The following is a 23,557-nucleotide window of genomic DNA, read 5'->3' as shown; positions in this document are numbered from 1 at the left end:
AATCAAGACCAGTGAAACTAATGATCTAGCCCACAGAGGCAAAAGCAAAGTCTGCTCAGTCTCGTGTTTTATGTATTGCTTCCATATATTTTGTAAAGGCCAAGTTACCTCGTGGGATCCACCAGGTTCGTCCTCATTTGAAGAACATTGATAATGTGCCTCTTTTGGTGCCACTCTTCACAGACTGTACGCCTGAAAGTAAGTCTTATCTTTGGATACCATATTGTGTACAAGATGTCCAGTACATTACTACTTAGTATTCTGAATAAAGTTTAACAAAAGTGAACCAACGATCCACATGCCCGTATCACTTTCTTTCAGCCATGTGTGAGATGATCACGATCATGCAGGAAAACAGGGAGGTTACGTGCTGTCTGGGGAGCGCTGGCAATTTCCGCAATAGCCGTCTGTTCCTTCAGAGTGATCTAAGGTACGCTAATAATAAAATATATGAATATGCACAATCATACTAAGCAACATAGAATCAACTGCCTCTGCAGTAGGTTGTCACAACTCTGTCACTGACTGCAGTTGGCTACAGTAATTCTTTTTCTAATATGGGGCTAACTGAGGCTGCAAAGCAGAACAAGGACTACCAAAGAGATAATAATTCATTTGGAATATTTGCAGATTAATTCAAAAACACTTTCATGCCACAGTGTATCCTGTATACTGCACCTGGCCAAACTAGAATAAAACGGGTCTCCTTTAAGCAAGTGACTTATAGTTTTAGAAATCCAATGCAAAGTTGGGAGAATGAGTGGACAAGTCTCTTAATCAGACGCCAACTGCAGTGTGCTGGAGATGATGCTTTACTCATCAGCAAAAAAATGAGCTTGTAATTGCTTCTGTACTCTGTTTCTTTGAATTGTCCAGTCAAAGCTGAGACTTAATTTTGTTTATTTATGCAATATTAAACATTTCTAAAACATATATTGTTACAGTGTGATTATGCTTTACTGATTGATGATGTTAAAATAATGTACATTAACACTAAAGGGTGTTGAATGCCTTTAGTTCACCCTATCCTGCACAAATTGCCATACAATCACGCCACCTGACCTCTCTGTTTTACAGCATTGCTTTGGACCCTTTGTATCCATCTCAGTGTTTGTGGGAGACGTTTGGCTATGCCACTGGGGGAGGATTTAATGGAGAGGTCGAAGGACTGTCTCCATTGAGGCTGTCTGGACAGCTCAACAGCATGGGCTGTTCTGTTACCTTCCACCAAGGAGAGAGTGTGAGCATGGTCAAACTCATAGAACAGGTTAGATGCACACAGGCCCTTGTGTACCCGATAAGTCTAAGAGTAGTGTTACATTTATAAATGTATCTACCTTTGGCTGAATGTGTTGCAGGCACGACACACAACCTATGGCATTCGCAAGTGCTTCCTCTTTCTGCTGCAGTGTCAACTCAGTCTGGTTATCATCCAGGTGAGAAGGGAAGATTCTTAAATTCTGAAGATGTGCCTGTTTACACTGCATTAAACATCTTCCTATTTCTGTGTAATTTACTACATGATGTGCTTCTGGTGTTACAGTTCTTAGCCTGTTTAGCTCAACTTCCTCCTCCCATGAACACCACTGACATCCTCTGGGTGTCGTGCTTCAGCTGCCCTCTGCTAAGGTACATACATACTGTAAATATCTAGAAACAAATAATTCATAGTTATTTTGTTGTTTCGTGAAGAAACCGGTTGTAATTTGTTCTCTGTTGGCAGTGTGTCTCTTTTGGGAAAGCCACCTGATAGTACAGTTATGACAGTTGCCACAGGGAAGAACCTGGACGCAATCCCAAAGAAGGTAGTATCAAGTATGAGAAATAGAGTATACTCATGTAATATTATTGAGGTTTTTATTGTTCACACACTGTATATATTTCCTGTATGCTTAATAAAATCTACTTAAAGAAACTCTGCTCAACCTCAGAGAAAGAATTAATTATAGATACGACCATAACACGTACACCTGGCAAATTACAAGACATACACAAAAATGTCCTGCACTGTAATGGTGGACTATTTCGTCTTCTGTTTACCTCAACATTAGTCATATGACAACAAAGTTGCAGCTACTATTGCAAAATACATGTTGCATAGCTTGGTTTTTAGTTTTTATTTTATTAGTCCTTTATTTATCCAGGTAAAAAAATCTCATTGAGATTAAAAATCTCATTTCCAAGAGAAACCTGGCATCATGGCAACAAAAGTCAAAATACATGTACCACCCAAGTACATATAATTTAAAACAAATACAATATCCCATACGAACATGTGAAAAATATACAATAACAGATCAATTAAGAGTGACATTAAAAAACAATCACACTGAGTAAAAGAGTTACAGCAACTAGTAATAACTAGCCATTCTATATTTTGTGGTATTACTGAAGAAAGTGGTTATAAGTCTTTGTTTTGTTCAGTCATTTGACTTTTAAAATTTATGGGTAAGTTCATATGAAGGATCACATTAACTATTGAAGTAATTTGGCAGGCTAGGCTAGTATTTGTTGTCTTACTAGCAATAACTTTGGCAAGCAAGATACAATTAGCCATACGTGAATCTGATGGCTATTTTGTAACATTAGCTGATAAAGTGATTTGAAAAGGAACAGCTACATTACCAGATCAGCTACTGGAATCTTGGATGAATTTGTGTATGTCTGTTTGCCACCTCTTTAACCAGACTCAGAACTACTTCCTTGGCTGTTTCCTGTTGAAGTTTGGCCTGACTATGTGTGCCTACCTGTTGGCCTTTGGGTTTAGCCTACAAGCGGTCTGCCTGAGCAGTTTGTCACACTGCAACCTGAACTCCTCAGACAACACCACTGCCTCCTGTAATATATTCGCAAAGAGGTAGGAGTAACAATAACCTGCAACAGTCCATAGCTGTTCCACTCATAGACTTAATGCTAAAATTAATTACAATGCAGTTAGATTAGCAATAATGAAGAACAAGTAAGCAACATGTTAAAAACAAATATATTTCCATGTATCTGCAGTGTTTCACCTAGTGCACCTCAGTGGTTCTTTGAACTGTCTAACGGTCTGCTGATGACGCAGAAGATCATGGCAGGTTTTCTTGTCTTGCACACAGGTAAGAGCACCTTCATAGATATGTACAAGTGTCCTTTAGATTTTTATGATGTCTTAAAGCAGTTTGTGAGCTCTATGACAACGGCAGTCAGGATCTTAGAGTATTCCACTGGAGCGCGTCTTTAGTAAATGAAAACCCCTTTCCTCCCTCTGTTCAATTTGCGGGACCATAAAACAATTTTTATTCTGTTCTCGGAGCTTAGGTTTGCCCAAATCATCTGAAACTGTTTTTATTTTTTTTTTTTTTTTTTTTTTTTACCCACACTGTGCTCTGCCAGGGCTAGGGCTTCCCTCCTTCTTTTTTTTTGAGGGGGGGGGGGGGGGGGGGGGGGGGTGTGGATGGCTGTACGTCTCCTGCGTCTTTTTCTGTTTGCCTGTGGCTATTAGGGAGATGTCATTGCAGCTGCTCACCCTCATTATCAAGTATGTTTTGAGAAAACTTCCGAAAAGTTTTTGTTTTCCTGGAAAGGCAGATAATTTTGTTACTTTTCAAGTGCCTTCAACATTTCAAATGTTAATAACTAAAGACAGGTTGGTGTAGACTCACAACTTAGGAATGAACAAAATGCATACAGCATACATAAATTTAATTTTTTTTTAGTGTATTCAAAAACAGACGTTGGGATTTGGGTTGTGGCAGCGGCTGTGTTGAATGCAGTGTTGGGGAGTAACGGAATACATGTACCGCCGTTACATATTTAAAATACAAAATATGAGTAACTGTATTCCGTTAAAGTTACTGTTTAAAAGGGTGGTACTCAGAATACAAGCATTAAGAGGCTCTAATGCCTGTGTCTCAATCTCATGGCCCATGTCACCTCTACTTGCGGACATCTACTAATGACGTGAAGAATTTTTTTTTTTTTTTTTTTTATTATTATTCAAAAAAGTATTTAAAATGAAGGCAATAGGCAGAGTGTTACAGGCATAGCCCTAAAGAATGTAGCCTCATGGGCAGTCTAGCCCATGCTGCAGGGAGAATGGACTGTCATATCCGTTATGTGTCTGTGAGCATGTAAAAATAATAATAACCACTGCAGCCAAAAAGAGTGCCTGACGAGCCCAGTTGTAAGTAAGCTATAAAGACTCGACTGTACATTGTGTTCGTGTTTTCCTCCGAAACAATAAGTTCCGTTGGAGCAGCCTTTCAACGCCTCTCTCTGTCTCTCGCTAGCAAAGTTGACCCAGAAAACAAAGTAAAGTTAGTTTTCGGCTACGAGCCCATATTAGCCAGAGGTCCCTTTACTACGGTTCGAAGCCGCGGACCTGTTTTATATACGCGCTGAATAGTTTTCTATACAAGATCGCTGCAAAAAGTGCAGCCTTACCTAATGTCCACCCTACTGTTACTCATTTTATATTAAGATTTAAAAATCTAGTTGGTATTGGTATGGCGGGTAACCTTCAGTGATAGTAATAAATCACACATAGTACATCTATTTAGTTCTAAAGCATGATAATATATTAAGTAATCCAGAGTATTCAGAATACGTTACTCTCATTGAGTAACGTAACGGAATATGTTACAACATACATTTTGGGGCATGTATTCTGTAATCTGTAATGGAATACATTTTAAAATGTAACCTTCCCAACACTGGTTGAATGTATAAGCCACGTCCGAAATTCACTCTGACGCCTCTGTCTTTCTAAACGGAGGGACAGTAAGTGTGTGTGTATATGTAAGTGTGTAAAAACTGCAGATAGATTAACAGCAATAGTATTTTGTCTATATCCGCAATTGTAGAAATTAATCTCATGTAAACAATAACGTCACGTCACGTCAAAAAAGGCTCACACCTCTGACGTTGCATGACTAAATCTCAGTTTTCCTCGTCCACACAAACGCAAAATATGAGTTTTTGAAAACCTCCACCCTGGCAGGAGTTTTTAGAAATCTTAGTTTTCAGTGATCAAAAACACCGTTTTCAAAAATACCCATGTACATGTGGACGTAGCCTTATACATAGGGCCCCATTTTCAGAGAGGTAGTTTGAAAAAAAATGAACATTTTGAACACAGATTGTTTTGATAATCACAAGATGATCAGTAAAACTCCCATGTTAAAGATAAGTGATTGTGTTTTCTTTTTTAAAATCAACCTTCTCTTATTGTTGTTCTGTCATTTACCAGTGGTAATCTCCCTGAGCTATGTCCATCGCTCGCAGCCTTTATGGAAAAAGAGCCCATTCAGCAATACCTGGTGGTGTGTCACTGTACCTGTGGTGTAAGTAATTATGTTCTTTAGATAATGTTAAAGCCCAGTGTTTTGCAACATCTTTGCAGACAACAAGGACTAGGATTAACGCTGATTTATAATTGATTTCAGCAGTCCTGTTTTGAGTGATCAGTAAGACTAGAAAATTGCAGTGTATAAACACCAGTACATTTAGCTTTAGATACTGTACTTATAACAGGGTTAAAATGAACAGATTGGTGCTGGAGTTCATGTGTTTGTCTATTAAAGATGTTATGCAATGTTCATAGACATATTTACTAATGAGATTTCAAGACAACTTTCAAAGTGAATGCAATGTTGTGTTGACATACTGCACTCACAAAGCTAGAATCAAATTTTGAACATTGTGGTTATGTTGCTGCATGGTTACCACCTGAGAGAAAACTCAGTACCGTGCAAAAGTCTTGATCCATGCTTCATTTAGATTTTTTGCTATGAAAGTATATGTGCAGCAAATAGTTTAGACTTTTTCTATCTTGGTACGTGTAAAAACCTTGTTATTTTTACAGCATTGGTGTCATATTTGTGACCATTGTCATGCTAAAAAATGAAGCCGTTGCCAATCAGTTGCTTTCCAGCTGGTAGTGGATGGTGGATAAAAATCTGATTGTACATTTCCATGTTCATAACTCCACTGAAGAGCCATGCAGACCTAAACCATTACAGAGCCTTCACCGTGTTTTATAGATTGCTGTAGACACTGTTATACCTCTTTCTTGACTCCTGCATACAGATAAGAACAAAATTATTACTCCCACTATGAAATTTCAAGTTGATGTCAAAATTTCCCAAGTACTTTCTTTTTTTTTTTTTAACAGAACAAGGGATTTTCAAACGAGCATTTCTAAATACATTAGGTTTCTTTAGAAAGCACAAAATATTTTTATTTGCACATAATGAAAGAATAATTTCAGAAAAAAAACAAAAATGACTGGGGTCAGTATTATTAGCCCTCTGAAAAATTGACCTTTTCCATTGAGCCGTAGCCCAAACCACTGCTGTGCAATGATGTGCTTTGACTTTAAAATGACCAAAGCTTCGAGTTAAAACTGGGATTTATCTTATTTATACACTAGAAAAAAGTGTCTGAGCTGTCACTTGAGAAAGCATCAGGCAAGAAAGAAATAAAATCAATTTAGACTTTAGAAAAAGACTTATTGATGCCCACAAAGCAGTTGAATATAAAAAGTTGTAACATTTCCAAGTATGAGGAACAAGAGTAAGAAGTACCATTTACAAAAACAAACAAACCAAAAAAAAAAAAAATCAAAGTGAGCCACCCAGTACAGAGCAAGCCTGGCTATGAGAACATACAGGCACTTCAAGAAATAGGTTTTACTATACCCTCCAAAAAAGACAAAATTATTACAAAAATTAAAAATGACAGAAACAAGCCATATTAATAATTAAGTGGGCCCATAAAAGATAAGATAAGATAAGATAACCTTTATTAGTCCCACACGTGGGAAATTTGTTTTGTCACAGCAGGAAGTGGACAGTGCAAAAGTTATGAAGCAAAAATTAGAATAAAATAAAATAAGAATAAATACAGTATACAACTGTACAGAATAGAATAAAATAAAATACTATATACAGTAGAATAAAATAGAATAAAATATGCAATAAGATAAAAATAGAATACAAGTGCTATATACAACTCAGTAAAAATACAACGATGCCAGAAAAGATTATTGCACATTAGTGTTATTGCACATGTGTGAATGTGTGTGTTGATCAGTTGGAGTCTTTGTTGTGCAGTCTGACAGCAGTGGGGAGGAAAGACCTGCGAAATCTCTCCGTCCCACACCGTGGGTGCCGCAGTCTCCCACTGAAGGAGCTGCTCAGTGCTGTCACAGTCTCATGCATGGGGTGGGAGATGTTGTCCAACAGGGATGACAGCTTAGCCACCATTCTCCTGTCACTCACCACCTCCACTGGGTCCAGAGGGCATCCTAGAACAGAGCTGGCCCTGCGGATCAGCCTGTTCAGTCTCTTCCTGTCCCCAGAAGAGATGCTGCCACCCCAGCAGACCACACCATAAAAGATGGCTGAGGCCACCACAGAGTCATAGAAGGTCTTCAGGAGTGGGCCCTCCACTCCAAACGACCTGAGTCTCCGCAGCAGGTACAGTCTGCTCTGCCCTTTCCTGTAGAGGGCGTCTGAGTTATGAGTCCAGTCCAGTTTGCTGTTCAGATGAACACCAAGGTACCTGTAGCTGTCCACAGCCTCAATGTCCATACCTTGGATGTTCAGTGGTTGCAGTGGAGGATGTTTGTGCCTGCGGAAGTCTACCACCAGCTCCTTTGTTTTACTGGCATTGATCTGGAGGTAGTTCAGCTGGCATCAGTCCACAAAGTCCTGAGTCAGTCCTCTGTACTCCTTGTCGTCCCCATCAGTGATGAGGCCGACTATAGCAGAGTCATCAGAGAACTTCTGCAGGAAGCACTGGGTGGAGTTGTGGGAGAAGTCTGCAGTGTAGATGGTGAAGAGGAACGGAGCCAGAACCGTTCCCTGTGGGGCCCCCGTACTGCAGACGACCCTGTCCGACACACAGCCCTGAGTCCTCACATACTGTGGTCGGTCGGTGAGGTAGTCCAAAATCCACGTAGTGAGGTGATGGTCCACTCCAGAGTTCTCCAGCTTGTCCTTCAGAACCGAGGGAAGAATAGTGTTGAAGGCACTGGAGAAATCAAAGAACATGATTCTCACAGTGCTTCCAGCGGTCTCCAGGTGAGCGAGGGAGCGATGTAGGAGGTGAATGACGACATCATCCGCTCCAATGCCAGGCTGGTAGGCAAACTGAAGTGGATCCAGTGATGAGCTCACAAGGCGCCGAAGCTGAGCCAGGACCAGCCGCTCCAGGGTCTTCATCAGGTGGGATGTCAGAGCCACCGGCCTGTAGCTGTTGAGGTCCTTTGGCACTGGTACAACACAGGAGGTTTTCCAGAGCTGTGGGACTCTTCCCAGCCTCAGGCTCAGGTTGAAGAGGTGCTCCATCACACCACACAGTTGGTCCGCGCAGGACCTGACGACCCTCGAGCTGATGCCATCTGGACCCGCTGCCTTCTTGGCTTTAATCCTCCTCAGTTCCCTCCTAACCTAACCACCCGGTTGAGAGAGACAGGCTGGAGCCTTGTGTTGATTGTGTATTGGATGCTGTTGTTGGGGGTGGGGAGGAGTGAGCAGGGTGAATAGAGGAGGTGTGAAGTGTCTGAGGTGTCAGAGGTGGAACAGCAGCAGTGGGGGTGGTTGAGTCTGCAGCTGATGTTGGAGACTGCCTCATGGCTGAATCAAATCTGTTGAAGAAATGATTCAGTTCATTTGCCCACCTCACATCCCTCCCAGGCAGAGAGTTCTGATGTTTGTGGCCTGAGATGGTTCTGAGGCCTCTCCAGACTTCACCAACGTTATTTTGCTGAAGCTGGTTCTCCATCTTCTGCCTGTAGCTGTCCTTCCCATTCCTTATCAGTCCCCTCAGCTCTCTCTGCACCCTTTTCAACTCCTCTTTGTCTTTGGATTTGAAGGCCCTCCTCTTCTGCTTGAGGACGGCTTTAATTTCTGGGGTAATCCAAGGTTTGTTGTTGGAGAAACACCGTACAGTCCTGGTAGGTACGGTGTTATCCACACAGAAATTAATATAGTCAGTAATACATGTAGTAAGGCTGTCGATGTCCTCTCCGTGGTCGTCACAGATCACCTCCCACACAGTCGACTCAAAACAGTCCTTAAGAGCCTCCTCGCTCTCCTCCGACCATCTCTGTACTGTGCGGGTGGCTGGTGGCTCCCTGCGCACTAAGGGCTCATACACAGGGACAAGGTGCACCAGGTTATGATCAGATCTGCCCAGGGGAGGGAGAGATGATGAACTGTATGCCTCTTCAGCATTGGCATACAGTAAGTCCAGTGTTTTATTGTCTCTGGTTGGGCAGGTCACATACTGGGTGAAGGTGGGCAGTGTGGAGTCCAGTGAGGCATGATTGAAGTCCCCTGATATTATGAGGAGGGCTCTCGGAGATTGTGTTTGCAGTCTGCTGACCACTGAGTGGAGAGTGTCACAGGCTGCATCCGCGTTGGCCGAGGGGGGGGGACATACGCTGTTATCGCGATAACATGCGAGAATTCCCGGGGCAGGTAGTACGGACGCATGCTAACGGCTAACAGCTCAATGGGCGTTTATCAATATGCGTACTTGTGCGTACTTGCGTTCTCGTGTACTCGTGATACGTCATCAGTCGGAGACCAAGTACTGTTCCAGTTCGAAGTACGCATCACGCCGAGAACGCGAAAAAGTCCCGGATGTGTTCTCGATCCGCCCGTTTTATCGAGCATGCGTCGGTGTAGACTTGGGACAGCTAAATATCCCAGAATGCATTTCGTCCAAAACTCAACAGCAGACTCCCGGCACATCGTTTCCAACCCCCCCCCCCCCCCCCCCCCCAACCGCTCGCGGACTTCTCACTACTCAGGTTAAAGAAACCCCAGCAGCTGTCTATAGTATTGAGTGTCCACTAGAATAGAAATAGAAGCGTTCTAACATCTCACCTGCTTGTTTTTATTAAGGTATGTACACGTATGTACATGTACACTATTTTTATTAATAGAGGTTTCACTACTGAGGTTAACAATGATATATAAGTCACTTAGATCACTTCTAAATGTTAATGTTTGGTTTATTTCAGTGTTTTATTTGTTCCTGAGTAAACTGGTTTGGCTGTGATTAAAGTTAACCTTCATAACATGTTACTTACAGTTAAATTAAGAGGGGACGGCAGTAAAAACTCCGGACCTGTGACATCATCACGTACGCTGGTGTTCCGACTGTACAAATCACGAGTCCGTGCTCGCGTACTTGAGAATTGAGAAACGGCCCACGAGTCCGTGCTCGCGTTCTCGGCGGGTACGTACTCCCGTGCGTTCTCGGCGGGTACGTACTCACCGAGAACGCGAGTACGTACTCGCGTACTTGGGCATTGATAAACGGCCAATGTCTCTGCTGCAGAGTTGTTCTTTCACAGTGATGTGCCCAGGGTTACACCATCTGTCATTCACAAACACTGCCAGTCCCCCTCCTTTCCTCTTACCGCTCTCTCTCGTCCTGTCCGCTCGCAGCAGCTGGAATCCCGGTAGTGTCACGCTCGTGTCCGGAGTTAGCGGTGTTAGCCACGACTCCGTTAGCATCATGATGCTACATTGCCGGTACCCCCTCTGTGACCAGGTTAGCGACGTGAGCTCATCCAATTTATTGTGCAAAGAACGTACATTTCCAATAATTACAGAAGGAAGAGATGGTCGATAACGTCTCCTTCTCGGCCGACGGCGCTCCTTCCCAGCACGACACCCCCGTCTTTTCCTCCTCAGCTCGCTGGGAATGTCAGGTCTGTCCGCCGGCAGTACCGCTGCGGGACGCAGCGCTAACAGCTGATCCTTACTGTAAACAAAGGATCCCTGCTCTGGGTCCCCAGACACGGGTGAAAAAAGTAGAAAAAAACTAAGAAAAACGACCAGAACTAGCACAAAACGGTAGAACATGGTTGCAGAGTCTAATTACTAATACGTTAGTTATAAAAAATTACGAGAGAAAAGATAAGAAAGAAAGAAACTCAGAATGAGCAGAGCTGCTGTAACAGGCCAACTAAACAAAATTCTATTCAAAAAAGTACAAAATATCACAATTCAACAATCCGACCTCCCCAAATGAGAGACAGCTCCACTTATATAGTGACTGAATGAACTATTGTATAAATAAAAGGTGAAAACCACAAAGCAATAGCTAAATATAATACAAGAAGAAACCCCATTCCCCCCTGAATCGTCACAACAGATGGTTAAGTCCATTTTGTTGCCTCTGCACTTAAACCAGCTCCAGGTAACAGAGTATTTCAGGAAATGTCTCATTTGACCAAAGGGCACAAAATTCTAGCTCTTTGGCCAAAGACATTGGTTATGTTTGTAGAAAGACGGGAGATGTGTACAACCCAAAGCATGCTGTCCTCACACCAAACTATGGGGATGCTGCAGCAAGTATGGAAGTGGGAATCTCGTCATGGTCGATGAAATCATGAAGAAAGAGGGAAATGTGAAGATTTTAACAGAAAAACTCATGCAGTCCATAGTAAAAGTGGTTCTGGGTTGTTGCTTTGTCTTCCAACCTGACAAGGAGCCAAATCATATATAACTCGTGGTGAAGAACTACCTCCAGAAGACCAAGGTGATGGTACTGGGGGGAAAGAATTCAAGTATTTTCCAAGTACTGTTAAAATATGTGCTTAAAAATTATATTTACATAGTGGGCTAACAGTTCTGTCCAGCTGTATATAAGTCCTGATACCCCTGATTTTCAGTCCCGTTCTTGTGCAATTTGGCATACCTCAACCTCTTCTTCTTGTTTCCCTTTCTTAAGAATGGCTTTTTGATAGCCACACTCCATGGTCATTACTGAGTCGTGGTCAAACAGTAAATGACTGAAGGATCAGATGCATTTCAAAGGAGGACTTTTAGGTCTTCGCTGGATTTTTCCTTCTTATTTCTAAAATTGTGTTTTTTCAGTTTTTATAACATTGTTATCATTGTTATCATTATCCTTCATTGGTTGAGTTGGGTGCCTTTTTATGCCTGCATGAGTCATAGGCCAGTGTTAAAACATTCTTCTGAAAATGATTAGGTACAAGGACTGGACTGAAAACTGAAAAAAAAGCACCCAATGTCCAAAGAAAAACTTTGAAAGAGCTTAATAATGTCTGTAAAACTATTGCCTATAGATCATTTAAAAATAAAAATTCTGAATTCTTGGAAACAAAATATTAAACAGGTGGGTGGCTCAAGACTTCTGCACAGAACTGTAGTTCTGCTGTTTACCTCAGAGTTGGCAGAATGTAGAATGTAGTCATGACCATAATAAGATCTTGTCTTATGATACTTTATACGTTACAGTAAAATCAATTGGGATTGCCTTTGTTTTTGAGTCTGTTAGCAATTTTTTATTAGTACCTACTTGGATCGGCTCGTTACAATCAGTATACCACGAATGTGCGTGAGGTCTTAATAGCAACGCAGCAGAGTGTCCAGTTACATCATTTGCATGCGACACATGACACCACAACACAAGGAGAGCCCCAAGGAGTTGATTGTGTTCATCTGGACGTTGTGTGTAAACACTAGTTTGCTAGTTTGAGCGGGGAGTCAAGGAGGCCATTTATGTGAAAAGGGAAAGAGCTCCTCTGAATCGAGGAGGGTACATCTTTCACCATCATACAATGCTGTGATTGCAACCATTCCCCAACTCTATGAATAGTACTCATGGGCATTGATCAATGGTCTTTGATCTGTGGTTGTTGATCAGTGGTCATGACAATTTGCATATTAATGATCGAGAAACTGACCTCACAGCCCATTGGGCTTGTCATTGTGCAAAGGTACTGTTTATAAGGTTGCAGAGACCTGCAGTCAGCTGAGACTGAAGAAAATCACTTGAAAAAGTGACGAAAAGTTTCTCCCACTAAAAACGTCCAGATGAATAGAATCAACTCTTTGGGATTTACTTACCAGGATGATTGAGCATGCATCAGGACAGTAGAGGAGGACGTCAGACCGATGCTATTCTCATTCCTCAGTCGGTGGCGTTTTGTCAGACCACGGTATTATTTGTTGTGTACCCATTTACCTCGTTGTCGGGTTTCAAAAATGGCGGTTTTGATTTTCGATAAGGAGACGCTCTCGTGAATCATCAAGTGACGTCACTGATTAGCCAATCGGTGGCATGCGGTTTGATGTCACATTTTAGTACCTGGTTGGACCGCTTGAGACTGTGGCCAAGCAGGTACCTAAAAAGGTACCTGCTACCAGTCACTACTATCGTCCCATGGCGAACCCTAAAAACCCTTGTTAAGCCATACCAAGCCGACACGAGTAGGTACTAATGGAAAAGGGTATGTATATGTATGCAATCCTCTTGTCTGTACTTTTCACCAGACTGGTCAGCCAAATTGTTCAAGCCACAGTGGATTACCAGTTGTGGTGTGACAAGACTGCTGTCCTGTGCTTTAAACTGGCTGACATACCGCTGGAGGCCTGGCTGCTAGTGTCTCTCTCCCTGCTGCTGGTGGTTGTAGTCAATGAAGTGGTGAAGCTACATGAGATACGGTACGAAATAGAAGAAGCTGTTACAAATACATCAGTAGTGTTGGGGAAAAAAGGGATAGTATAAAATAGTTGGAAAACGATTAGAAACAATATGATTCTGATTCACGGTGCACGGGCAGCACGGTGGTTAGCACTTTTGCCGCACAGTAAGAAGGTCCTGAGTTCAATTCCACCATCAGGCCGGGGTCTTTCTGTGTGGAGTTTGCATGTTCTCCCCAGGTACTCCGGCTTCCTCCCACAGTCCAAAGACATGCAGTAAGTGGGGATAGGTTAATTGATCAATCTAAATTGCCCATAGGTGTGAATGTGAGTGCAACTGGTTGTCTGTGTCTCTATGTGTTAGACTGGCGACCTGTCCAGGGTGTACCCCGCCTCTCGCCCTATGACAGCTGGGATAGGCTCCAGCGCCCACCGCGACCCTGGAAAGGATAAGCGGAAGCGAATGGATGGATGGATGGACAACATGATTCTGTACAAATGTTAGAAACAGAAAGAGGGTAGCATGAACATGTGGTGGTGGAATAATAATAATAATAATGATATTAGCCATTATTTAATTAATTAATTAATTATTAGTAGTAGTAATTTTTTAGATTTCAGGTCAGTCTTTGTTTTTCTCTTATACTCCTCAGAGCATTGAATTGCTGCTAAATTGTTTTTTTGTGTGTTTGTTGATTATAAGGTCTGGTTTGTCCTCTGTGTCCTTTCAAAGGGTGCGAGTTCGGTACCAGAAGAGACAGAAGTTGCAGTTTGAAACAAAGCTTGGAATGAACTCTCCGTTCTGAAGTCGGTTGGTGTGGCAATACCAGGAGCCAGATTGGTGCACATGCTGTAGCAGCCAATTTAAGCCTAACTGCACTGCGGCCAGGTGGAGCAAAAGTCGAACAGACATGATGGCAGTTTGACACATTTGTTCGAGCTTCTGGGACCGTTTTTTAACAGTTGATTCATGACACAAAAGGCAGGGAAAAGAAAGACTCCAAAGAATCCAATTTAATTACAAACATTTAAATGATGTCAGAAGTAGTTTGTTGTCTGAACTCTTGAAAGACACGAAGAATAATTTCTGAAGAAGCTCCTGCTTCATCTCCTTCACATCTGTTCTACATCTGAGAAACGTTTTAAATGGGGTCCACTCCAGAAACGTTCCGCTAAATGCTACTTCACTTTCAGAGGATCTTAATGTGACATCCACTGAGACATATTGAATTGTTGCATATCATCTGACTAGCTTTGATGATTTTTTTTTTTTTAACAAGTCAAATGGAAACACACTGGGCTGAAAAAAAGGTACCCATGGAGCCCCAAAGTTTGTAATAATTTTAAATATAGGCATGAGTACTTTTGAAGAACTTAGTTCTATTTCACTAAATACATAAACAAACAGTCAAATAAACTTTGTTTGTGAAAACATTTGAGGAGGTAAGATGCACACTTGAATGTGTTTTTATTAAAAATGGCTAATTTATTTTGTAAAGGAGGTTTTCCCATTTAGAGTTAAAAAGGAAACTAAAGCATGAAGTGCCACTCAGGTTCTCTCTCATATTTGCTGATGTGTTTGGGTTTATTTACTGCACTAAGTAGTTTGTTAGTTGACAGGGACAGGAACAGGAACTATTTAGGTTGTTGAGCTTGTAACAGAGAATAAGTCTAGTGTCATGAAGAGAGACATTATGCAATACAACCTGACAATGAGTCATTTTTTTACCCCTGAGACATAAAAGATTAATGGGGTATTGTCGTCAACCTGCCAGGCTGGCAGGGGAGCAATGTGGACACCCAAGTTTGGGAATGTAATAACTAGAGAATGTAGCGACACAGGATTTTTTTTTTTTAAATTGATACATGGGTGTATCTACTAAAAATATCGAATGAGTTTGAATCTCAGTGGCCTTAACCTTAAGGTCACAGGTCAAGTTCTCTGAAAATCTTCAGAATACAACTAGTTGAGAACACGTTCCTCAACAGCCTGCAATATTTGAATTGTATTTTGCTATACACGCACACACCTGTGTGTGTGTGTGTGTGTGTGTGTGTGTGTGTGTGTGTGTGTGTGTGTATAGCTGTAATGTAATTTTGCATTTGTTTAACAATAATAAGGAACTCTGAAAATAAATTTTGCCAGGGGCATGTTAACCCTGTAAGTGATCGAGAGTTAAAATTGTTTTTCAGAAAATGTAAAAATCCCCCCAAAACCCTTGTTTTGAGTTGAAATTGTGTATATATAATATTGGGGTTTTTTATTTTTTATATGTATGGGAATAAAGTTGAATTCACATATGGCATGTGCAGGTTGCAAAGTTTGCAATATTCATTGGCTGTCACAGTAGTTGTGATTAAAAACCTCACTTTCTTCCATGTGTGTCCTAAGTTTTTGGAATTTTGTAAATATTTGTCATTGTAATAAGTAATATTGACAGATTGTTTCATCCATTTTTTTTCCTTATTCGTCCATTTTGTCAGAGTAACGCAAAATATAAGGATTATATTCTCTTGCAGACAATCACATAAATAAAGAAGACATGCAGTTACACTATTGTCCAGTGAAGGGCACAGATCACACACACCGCCCTGTGGGTGGTATTTATCCTTCAACCTGTGATCATCTCCCCGTCTGCCCATTGTTCTCCTGTTACCACAGGTATCACTGTTGCCTTCACCCTCCTAAACTTATCAATATGTTACTACAGCCTTCTTCCTCTACTTGTCTACCACTACAATTTGTGGCTGGTTAGCTATCACCAGTTTGTTCATCTGTATGTGGAAATCCCACAGGATTTTAGCTCAGTCCCAGCATTACTTAAATGAAGAGAGAATGATTAGGGAATTAGTTTCAGCTGACCAGCCAGCCTCCTTAGCATTGCTCCCTGAGCCTGCTGCACCACCCATCCTCTCTAAATACCCCACTGCCCGACTTAGGCAAGCAGAGCCATCTGGCCAGTTCTACCTCCCACCCCCCACCCATTTTCCCACGAGCTGGAGAAAGCAGCCACGATTATCTGTGCCCCTGGCTTATGGGCCACCTTGAACTTAAAAGGCTGGAGAGCTAATCCCAGGTGATCCAGGCAATGGCGTGCTTCATACACTGGAGCCAGTGGGACGTGATCCAAACAGAAAGTGAATGGGCATCTCAGGAAGCCACTGTATTGCCAAGAACTCTTTTTCAACAGTATTGTACCACCTTTCCCGTTCTAACAGGAAAAAGTTAGGGGTGTGCAGCACAGGTTCCCCACAGAGAACCTTTTTAACCTGCACAAATGCCACCTGGCACTCCTCCATCCACTGTAGCAGATCTTGGACACCCTTTCAGAGAGGTCAGTTAGGGGCTGGTCAAGTTCAGAACGAACCAGTGGTAATAACCAGTCAGCCCCAAAACCGCCTCATCTCTTTTTTTTCTTTTCTTTTTTTTGGGGGGGGGTCTTGGGACATGTGCAGGCTGTGATGGTTGTCATTTTCTCCATCTGAGGGTGCACCTGCCCGCCTTCCACTGCAATAACACTGTGCATACACAGTCTGTGTTGCAGGGAACTGATTATTTTACAGTATGATTACACCAACAAACCTGTGTTCTGCTCCAGACAGCTTTCCAGCCATCGGGTCTCCTGCTCATCTATCCTTTCCCTCCAGGTCCTGTTGTTACTGAAGTAGGAAGAGCATGATTAAGGAATTATCCCAGCTCCCCTGCCAGCCTTCCCTGGCTTTTATTCCATTCCAAAAGAGGCTGGGGTCATTGAGTCCAAGTGAGAATGTTCCACAACTTCCTTGCCTAAGCTACTGCAAGGAATTGCAGCTGGAAGGTTGTTGGTGCCTGTAGTGGTGGTAATCCCAGAACCAGGTGGTGGACACCCAACCTAAAGAGAGCTGTCAGACTGAAAGAGTCTTATCAGGCTAGGATAACAAAGGCAGCTGAAAGGTACTGGCATACCAAGCAGAGTGCAGTTCAAGCAGTGGCTGATGCAAAAACTGTGTTATGGGAGAATTTCAGTGAGACCATGGAACAATACCTTCAGTCAGCCTCAAAACGATTCTGGCAAACCATCAGATGACTCAGGAAGTGTGCTGTACTTAAATTATATACAGCGGTATATGGTAAATAGGACTGGTTTTGATATAGCACTTTTTTTCTGCTCTCTGAGCAATCAAAGCTCTTTATACAACATGCCTCATTCACTAATTCATACAAGCCCTTTTTCACTGGAAGTGTTTTCTATCTAATATTCACACACATCCATACTCCGATGGAAAGCATCTTGGGGTTAGTATCTTGCCCAAGGATATTTAGCATGGAGACTGGAGAAGCCAGGGATTGAACCATCTTCTGATTAGAAGATGAGAAGGATTTTAACATTTTTATTCTGAATTTAATAGGGAACTAATGAAGAGAGGCCAGTATGAGCAAAATATGCTCTCTCTCTTTCTAGTCCCTGTCAGTACTCTTGCTGCAGCATTTTGGATTAACTGAAGGTTTTTCAGGGAGTTTTTAGAACATCCTGATAATAAAGAATTACAGTAGTCCAGCCTAGAGATAATAAATGCATAAAGTAAATTTTCCAGCATCCCTCTGAAATAGGATATTTCTAATTTTAAAGATAAAAATGCATTTTTTCAAAAAGGTAGTCCTGCATATTTGTGTATTATATGCACTGAAGGACATGTCTTGGTCAAAAAACTAAGATTTCTCATTGTTACTGGAGGCCAAGGTAATGCCATCCAGAGTAAGCATCTGTCTAAATACCATATATTTCGAAGCTTTTTAGGGCAGAGTACAACAACATCAGCTTGATCTGAATTTTTTAAAGCAGCTAATTAGAGGTCATCTAGGTCTTTATGTCTTATAAGATGTTCTTGTATCTGGCTTCAGAATGAACTGCTCATTGTTGCCATTTTAGATATTGCAATGTTTTAAAGCTTAAATGCATATCACATCTGTCAATGACCCCCCCCCCCCCCCCCCAACTCCACCACCACCACCACCAAAAAAGATCTTTGTATGTACGTGCCATTTTGTTTTCCCATTTCCTCTCTCTCTTATTTTATAAAGTATGTCCATGTCAAAATTCTGTTTTCATCTGGCAAGTTAACAGATGTTTAATAAACTTTTGATAACTTTTGCTGTTATTTTTGTTAACTGCCATGGTTGATTTACTGATTGAATCCAGATTCGGGAGAGACTGAAAAGTGCCCCCCTGCAAGGTGACAGGTGATTATCATCAAATGTTGTTTTCCACATTTGATGATAGGGCAGGACAAATTCAGCAGCGTGAGGATAAGGTGGACCAAGAGGAACCAGCCAAGCACCAGCTGAGAGGTTGAGAGAATGGGGAGAATAGAATCAGAATATCTTTATTGTTGTTGTAACAAGTACAACTAAATTAAGTCCCTGCGGTGTCGCATCCTCTAAGTCAAGTTTCTGGTGGAAACATTTAAAACAATTGTTTAATATTTGTTTCCTGTATTTGCAGAGGTATTTTCAACACAAATATAACTGCTGCATATAGAGAAATAACAAATATGTGGTTAATCACTGAGGTTTATCCTGAAAGAAAGGGTGGTTTCTGTTTGGGAAAAAGGAAAAATAAAGGGAACTGTGGACAGCTTTGATTTATCCATAATGTGTTTAGTGAAATATTTTTTCATCCGAATGGGATTGTGCTAGTTCCAGTGAAAAAAGTATCAAGAGCTGCAAAACATTGTACATTCATAACCTCAGTGTGTGAGTATCAACACCAAAATGTACTTGAAAACAAATGTCAAACAAATAGTTGTGTCAATGTATTTTTTTTTATGTGAAACACATTGTGGTGTGCTTTTTTATTTCTTTTACGAATAACACTGTTACATAATGTGTTTGTTGCATATTACTGCTATAGTTTTTTATATGCGTTATATATTTTGGTGAGTGAGTTCACCTACAGCATTACATAATTTATAAGGATGTTCATATTCCTGTATCATCTCTCTCCTGTTATGCCTACTTACCTGAAAAACATCAGTCTGTTTAAAGCTCTCTTTTCCATCCTAAGAGAAGAATGATATTGCACCAATTTTACACCCAATTTAAAAAATATGTATTAGTACAGTTTTACATTTTATCTGAAAAAAAAATCACATCTTTTTTGTTTATTGTAGCTATCACTATAGGCTAATGCCCTTAAATATGACTGACGTTTCCAGACAGTGGTAGTGGTTGCAATATGTTCTCTGAGGCACTAATAGAAGGCAATATTCCCTGGAGGTCCTCTGAGGTTCTCCCATAACATCAACAGATTAAACAAGTTCTCTTAAGGTTCTACAAAACTTACCTTCAGGAAATAATCCTAGAACGCTCTCCAAATTGTAACCTTCAGGTAAGGTTCTAGAAAACTAAAGTTTTGCCTGTACCTTTTTCAGTAAAACACCTGGTTTCACTGACAGTACAAAATATGGTCAGCAGTTGTACTTTTTAAATTTTGTTTGAATATTGGAATTGCGACAAATTTGCTCAAATATTAAAACAAATGAATGTATTCAGCACAAGAGTTGACACACAGGTTGTCTGTGATGTCTGTCTGTTGCCACCGGGTGGTGCTGAGGTCTGATTCTGAGGGGAACGCCTCTTCTTCACAGTCACTGGGCAGAGAGAGCTTGCACGCAGCTTGCACAGCGAGAAGTGGGCTTCCGGTTGACGACTTAAAATAAAATGTTTCACTTAAATGATCACGTTTATGGTTAATAGATTTTTCATAGTAAATTATTTATAAAGTGTTTTTTTTTTCAGTGTTAACAGCTAATTTGCTGCTGCACATTAGAAAATTCAATATTCGAAAATTAAATACTAAATATTGTTTCCGGTTTATTGAGAACTTCCTCCTAGGAGGTTAACAAATCGACAGGTAAGGTCGAGTGGGAAGGGAATGGAAACCCTTTCCAAAATGCCGTTGATTCTAAATCGTATTAGCGTCGAAAACATATAAAGGCTGTGATATCATGTATCTGAGCATGCTAGTGGCGTTTGGTTACCTTGTGTCAGTGCTGAACTTGTATGTAAAGCAGCAGCTAGCTTATCTTGTATGAGCAGGTCCGAGGAGACTCCATGCAGTATTCGAATCTAAATTTAATATTTGTTCTATATTATTGTCCTAAAGTGGTAAGCTGCTGCTAAACAGAACTATCAAATGCCCAAAATATATACACCCTGAGCAAATGCATGCAGGGTGCAATTATCACGTCGTGTTATATTTAGGAAGACATGCCGCATTCAATGGGTTTTTAGGTACGATTCTCATTAGAAGGCAGCTGGGTTGAAGCCTACACTCAATAGTGTGAGTCATGAAAGTGATTAGTCGTTCTTAAAATTTTTGTTTAACGAGAACAGACGGGGTCATTATTTGATTTTCCATGAATGCACTGATCATAACTGCATGCCTATGTAAGAAAAGAGTGGAAGAAAACTGGGATAAAAACAGAAAGACAGCTGCCTTATGTGCGACTTCATAAAGATCCAAAAAGTCCCTCACTTGGTTCTTGTCCATGATAAATTGGCCTTTAAAAATATTTTCTCTCATTTGTAAGTATTGCCAGAAAGTCTCTCTTTTCAAAACGCTTTTCTGAATAATTTCATATGACAAACCACTCCATCCAAATAAACATTGCTCATTGTACACATTCCTTTTTCAAGCCATTGTTTCTGATACACACATCACATAAATATGTATAGATTGTCTCAGATGGGAAAAATCACATTTTATGTTTATATATTTATATTTCCTCCTCTGTCTCAATGTCCATGTTTTCTTTCTACTGATCCTCGGTTTATTTTTATCTTATATAAAGTCTTAAATTTTTTGGTCAAATTGGTCAAGTACCTGTGAGGTTATTCCAACAGGCAACATCATTGAGGCAGTTGATTTTTGGGAGCCACACCAATGTAATCATTTTTATCTTTTGAATGAGATGATCCATATTTGAAAGTACAGTTTTGTCTAAATCTGAATTTAATAGAAACCCTCAGTACTGCATTGTGTATGTATATACATAGTGGTGTAAAAAGAAGAAAAAAGTGTTTGACCCATTCCTGATTTCCTTCCTTCCTCCTTGTCACGCTTGAATGTTTCAGATCATCAAACAAATGTAAATATTAGACAAAGATAATGCAAGTAAACACAAAATGAAGTTGACTTTCCATCAGAAAGTCCACCTCTTAAGAAAACAAAAAGAATATTTGTAGTAGCCTGACCTGAATCTTTTGCTTAACTAATTCAAAGGTCCTGGGCTTTTGAATTTGAATTTGAGCAACAGCTGATACAGTATATATATTTTTTTGTTTAAATTTTCTTTTTGATGTTTTATTTATTGTTAATTGAAACAAAGATATCTTTATAAAAAATAACTGATATTTAAATTATCTTTGCTCTTAATCATATTATTTATGAATGTTTACCTAGCTCAAAGTAGATGTGGCACAATGTGTGCTGATGACTCTTCTTGAGAGGCACAGCTTCTGTGTTGCAATAAGGGGTCATCCTCAGGGAGAAGCAATAAGGTGTCCAAATAAAAACATTCTATAAACTGTAGCTGGCAACATGGATGGAAGAAGGAGGAGTAGATCATTAATAAGGCTGATAGTACCAATGGATGGAGACTTGTGTCGTGTGTGTGTTTAGGTAAAGCATCCTGCAGGGTGCACGAGGTGTCATGGATGCAGTGAAGGAAGGTCATAAGACCAGCTTGAGCTCTGGGAAAATAGTGGCTCTGGCTGCAGGGCTTTCCGTTGGGGCCACTCTGGGCTACATCATCTATCGCCACATAAACGGCACCAAGAGCAGTAAGTATCTCTCATTGAACAGGTATCATTCCAAACCTAATTTGTGTATTGTAATTATTATATTTTATTTTATTATGAGCTTACTGTATATGATTGATATTAACAGATCAGGGTCCCAACACTGAGGTGTCCAAGATGACGCTTCCTATAGAGGTGTACAGGAACATGTACCGATGCCAAGCCAAGTTTTTAGACATGGTGAGTTGTTCAGAGGAAGACCTTTTCACTGTCTGCTTCTTTGTTGCTTGTTCCATTTGGTTGAACATTTATTGTAAATGAGTGGAAATAACTGGAATGCATTTATTTTGTGGCAACATGGTGGTTAGCACTGTTATCTCACAGCACGAAGGTCTTGAGTTCAAATCCACCAACTGGCTGGGGACTTTGTGTGGGTTCTCTCTTGGTACTCTGCAGTAAGCCTGACTTTTTCTGTTTAACTGAAACCTGGCAACAACCTGATGACTTTTCTCAGCTAAATGAATCTACTCCTCCGGGGTTTGTTTACTTTTCTAAACCTCGCTGCTCAGGTCGTGGGGGTGGTCTCGCGATCATTTTTCGCCAGCACTTGAAAGTCCTGCCAGTTAATGTTGATACCTTTAGCTCCCTAGAGTGCCTTGCATGTGAGCTGACTGGACCCATTCCAACCATCATAGCTACTGTATACCTAACCTAACCCTGTCTTCCTCAGTGACTTTGCTAATCTACTAGCCCATCCTTCATCTCTCTCCCCAAATGTTATCTTGGTGGGAGATTTCAATATTCATATAGATAATAATGACCTTCTGCTCACCAGAGACTTTTCCTTCCGTCTCGAGGGCTTTGAATTTAAACAATTTATTGACTTTTCCCACTCACTCCAAAGGACACACCTTGGACTTGATTTGCTGTTCTGGTCTTACTCCTTTGAATCTTTCTGCTGCTGAAATTCCCATAACTGACCATTTCCTCCTTTCATTTAACCTCACTCTCAGCTGCTCTTCTACCAAACCAAACCGTCTCATCTCGTTCCACAACATCAAGAACATTGTATGGACATTCTCACTACCAGACTGGACAATATTCAGATTCCGGACTTCTATTCTACTCCTGATGATTTGTTGTTATATTATAAAAATTGTTTACTCAATGTCCTTGATTCTCTGGCTCCTGTAAAAACTCACTCTGTTTCCTTCGCTCGCTCTGCTCTCTGGTTTTACCTATGAACTCCGAGCATTGAAGGCGAAAGCTTGCGCAGCTAGAGCATAGATACAGTGGCTTGCAAAAGTATTTGGCCCCCTTG

The 23,557-nt window shown here is 40.9% G+C and overlaps 2 protein-coding genes across 8 annotated transcripts in view; both read left to right on the top strand.

Annotated features, from left to right (window-relative positions):
- The window catches only part of tmem94 (transmembrane protein 94), a 48,840-nt gene extending 33,009 nt beyond the window's left edge, over positions 1–15,831 (top strand). For 3 of the 4 annotated variants that reach the window (XM_063481739.1, XM_063481737.1, XM_063481736.1), the window contains 11 exons: positions 99–198; positions 322–430; positions 1,078–1,267; positions 1,359–1,436; positions 1,544–1,629; positions 1,724–1,805; positions 2,688–2,857; positions 3,004–3,098; positions 5,231–5,324; positions 13,305–13,475; positions 14,188–15,831. In XM_063481739.1, the coding sequence (XP_063337809.1) occupies positions 99–198; positions 322–430; positions 1,078–1,267; positions 1,359–1,436; positions 1,544–1,629; positions 1,724–1,805; positions 2,688–2,857; positions 3,004–3,098; positions 5,231–5,324; positions 13,305–13,475; positions 14,188–14,260 (1,248 nt within the window). In that variant the 3' untranslated portion in view covers positions 14,261–15,831. The remainder of the gene's footprint in view (positions 1–98; positions 199–321; positions 431–1,077; positions 1,268–1,358; positions 1,437–1,543; positions 1,630–1,723; positions 1,806–2,687; positions 2,858–3,003; positions 3,099–5,230; positions 5,325–13,304; positions 13,476–14,187) is intronic. The other variant, XM_063481738.1, reaches the window with a different exon arrangement.
- Positions 15,832–20,302: 4,471 nt separating this feature from the next.
- tdrkh (tudor and KH domain containing) overlaps positions 20,303–23,557 on the top strand; it is a 38,729-nt gene continuing 35,474 nt past the window's right edge. For 3 of the 4 annotated variants that reach the window (XM_063481734.1, XM_063481732.1, XM_063481735.1), the window contains exons 1-3: positions 20,303–20,347; positions 22,118–22,278; positions 22,385–22,476. In XM_063481734.1, the coding sequence (XP_063337804.1) occupies positions 22,149–22,278; positions 22,385–22,476 (222 nt within the window). In that variant the 5' untranslated portion in view covers positions 20,303–20,347; positions 22,118–22,148. Of the gene's footprint in view, positions 20,348–21,567; positions 21,585–22,117; positions 22,279–22,384; positions 22,477–23,557 lie in introns of those variants that run through there. The other variant, XM_063481733.1, reaches the window with a different exon arrangement.

The sequence above is a fragment of the Pelmatolapia mariae genome, linkage group LG8 (genome assembly GCF_036321145.2).
Source record: "Pelmatolapia mariae isolate MD_Pm_ZW linkage group LG8, Pm_UMD_F_2, whole genome shotgun sequence".
NCBI lineage: Eukaryota > Metazoa > Chordata > Actinopteri > Cichliformes > Cichlidae > Pelmatolapia > Pelmatolapia mariae.
This window is presented reverse-complemented; position numbering and strand designations above follow the sequence as displayed.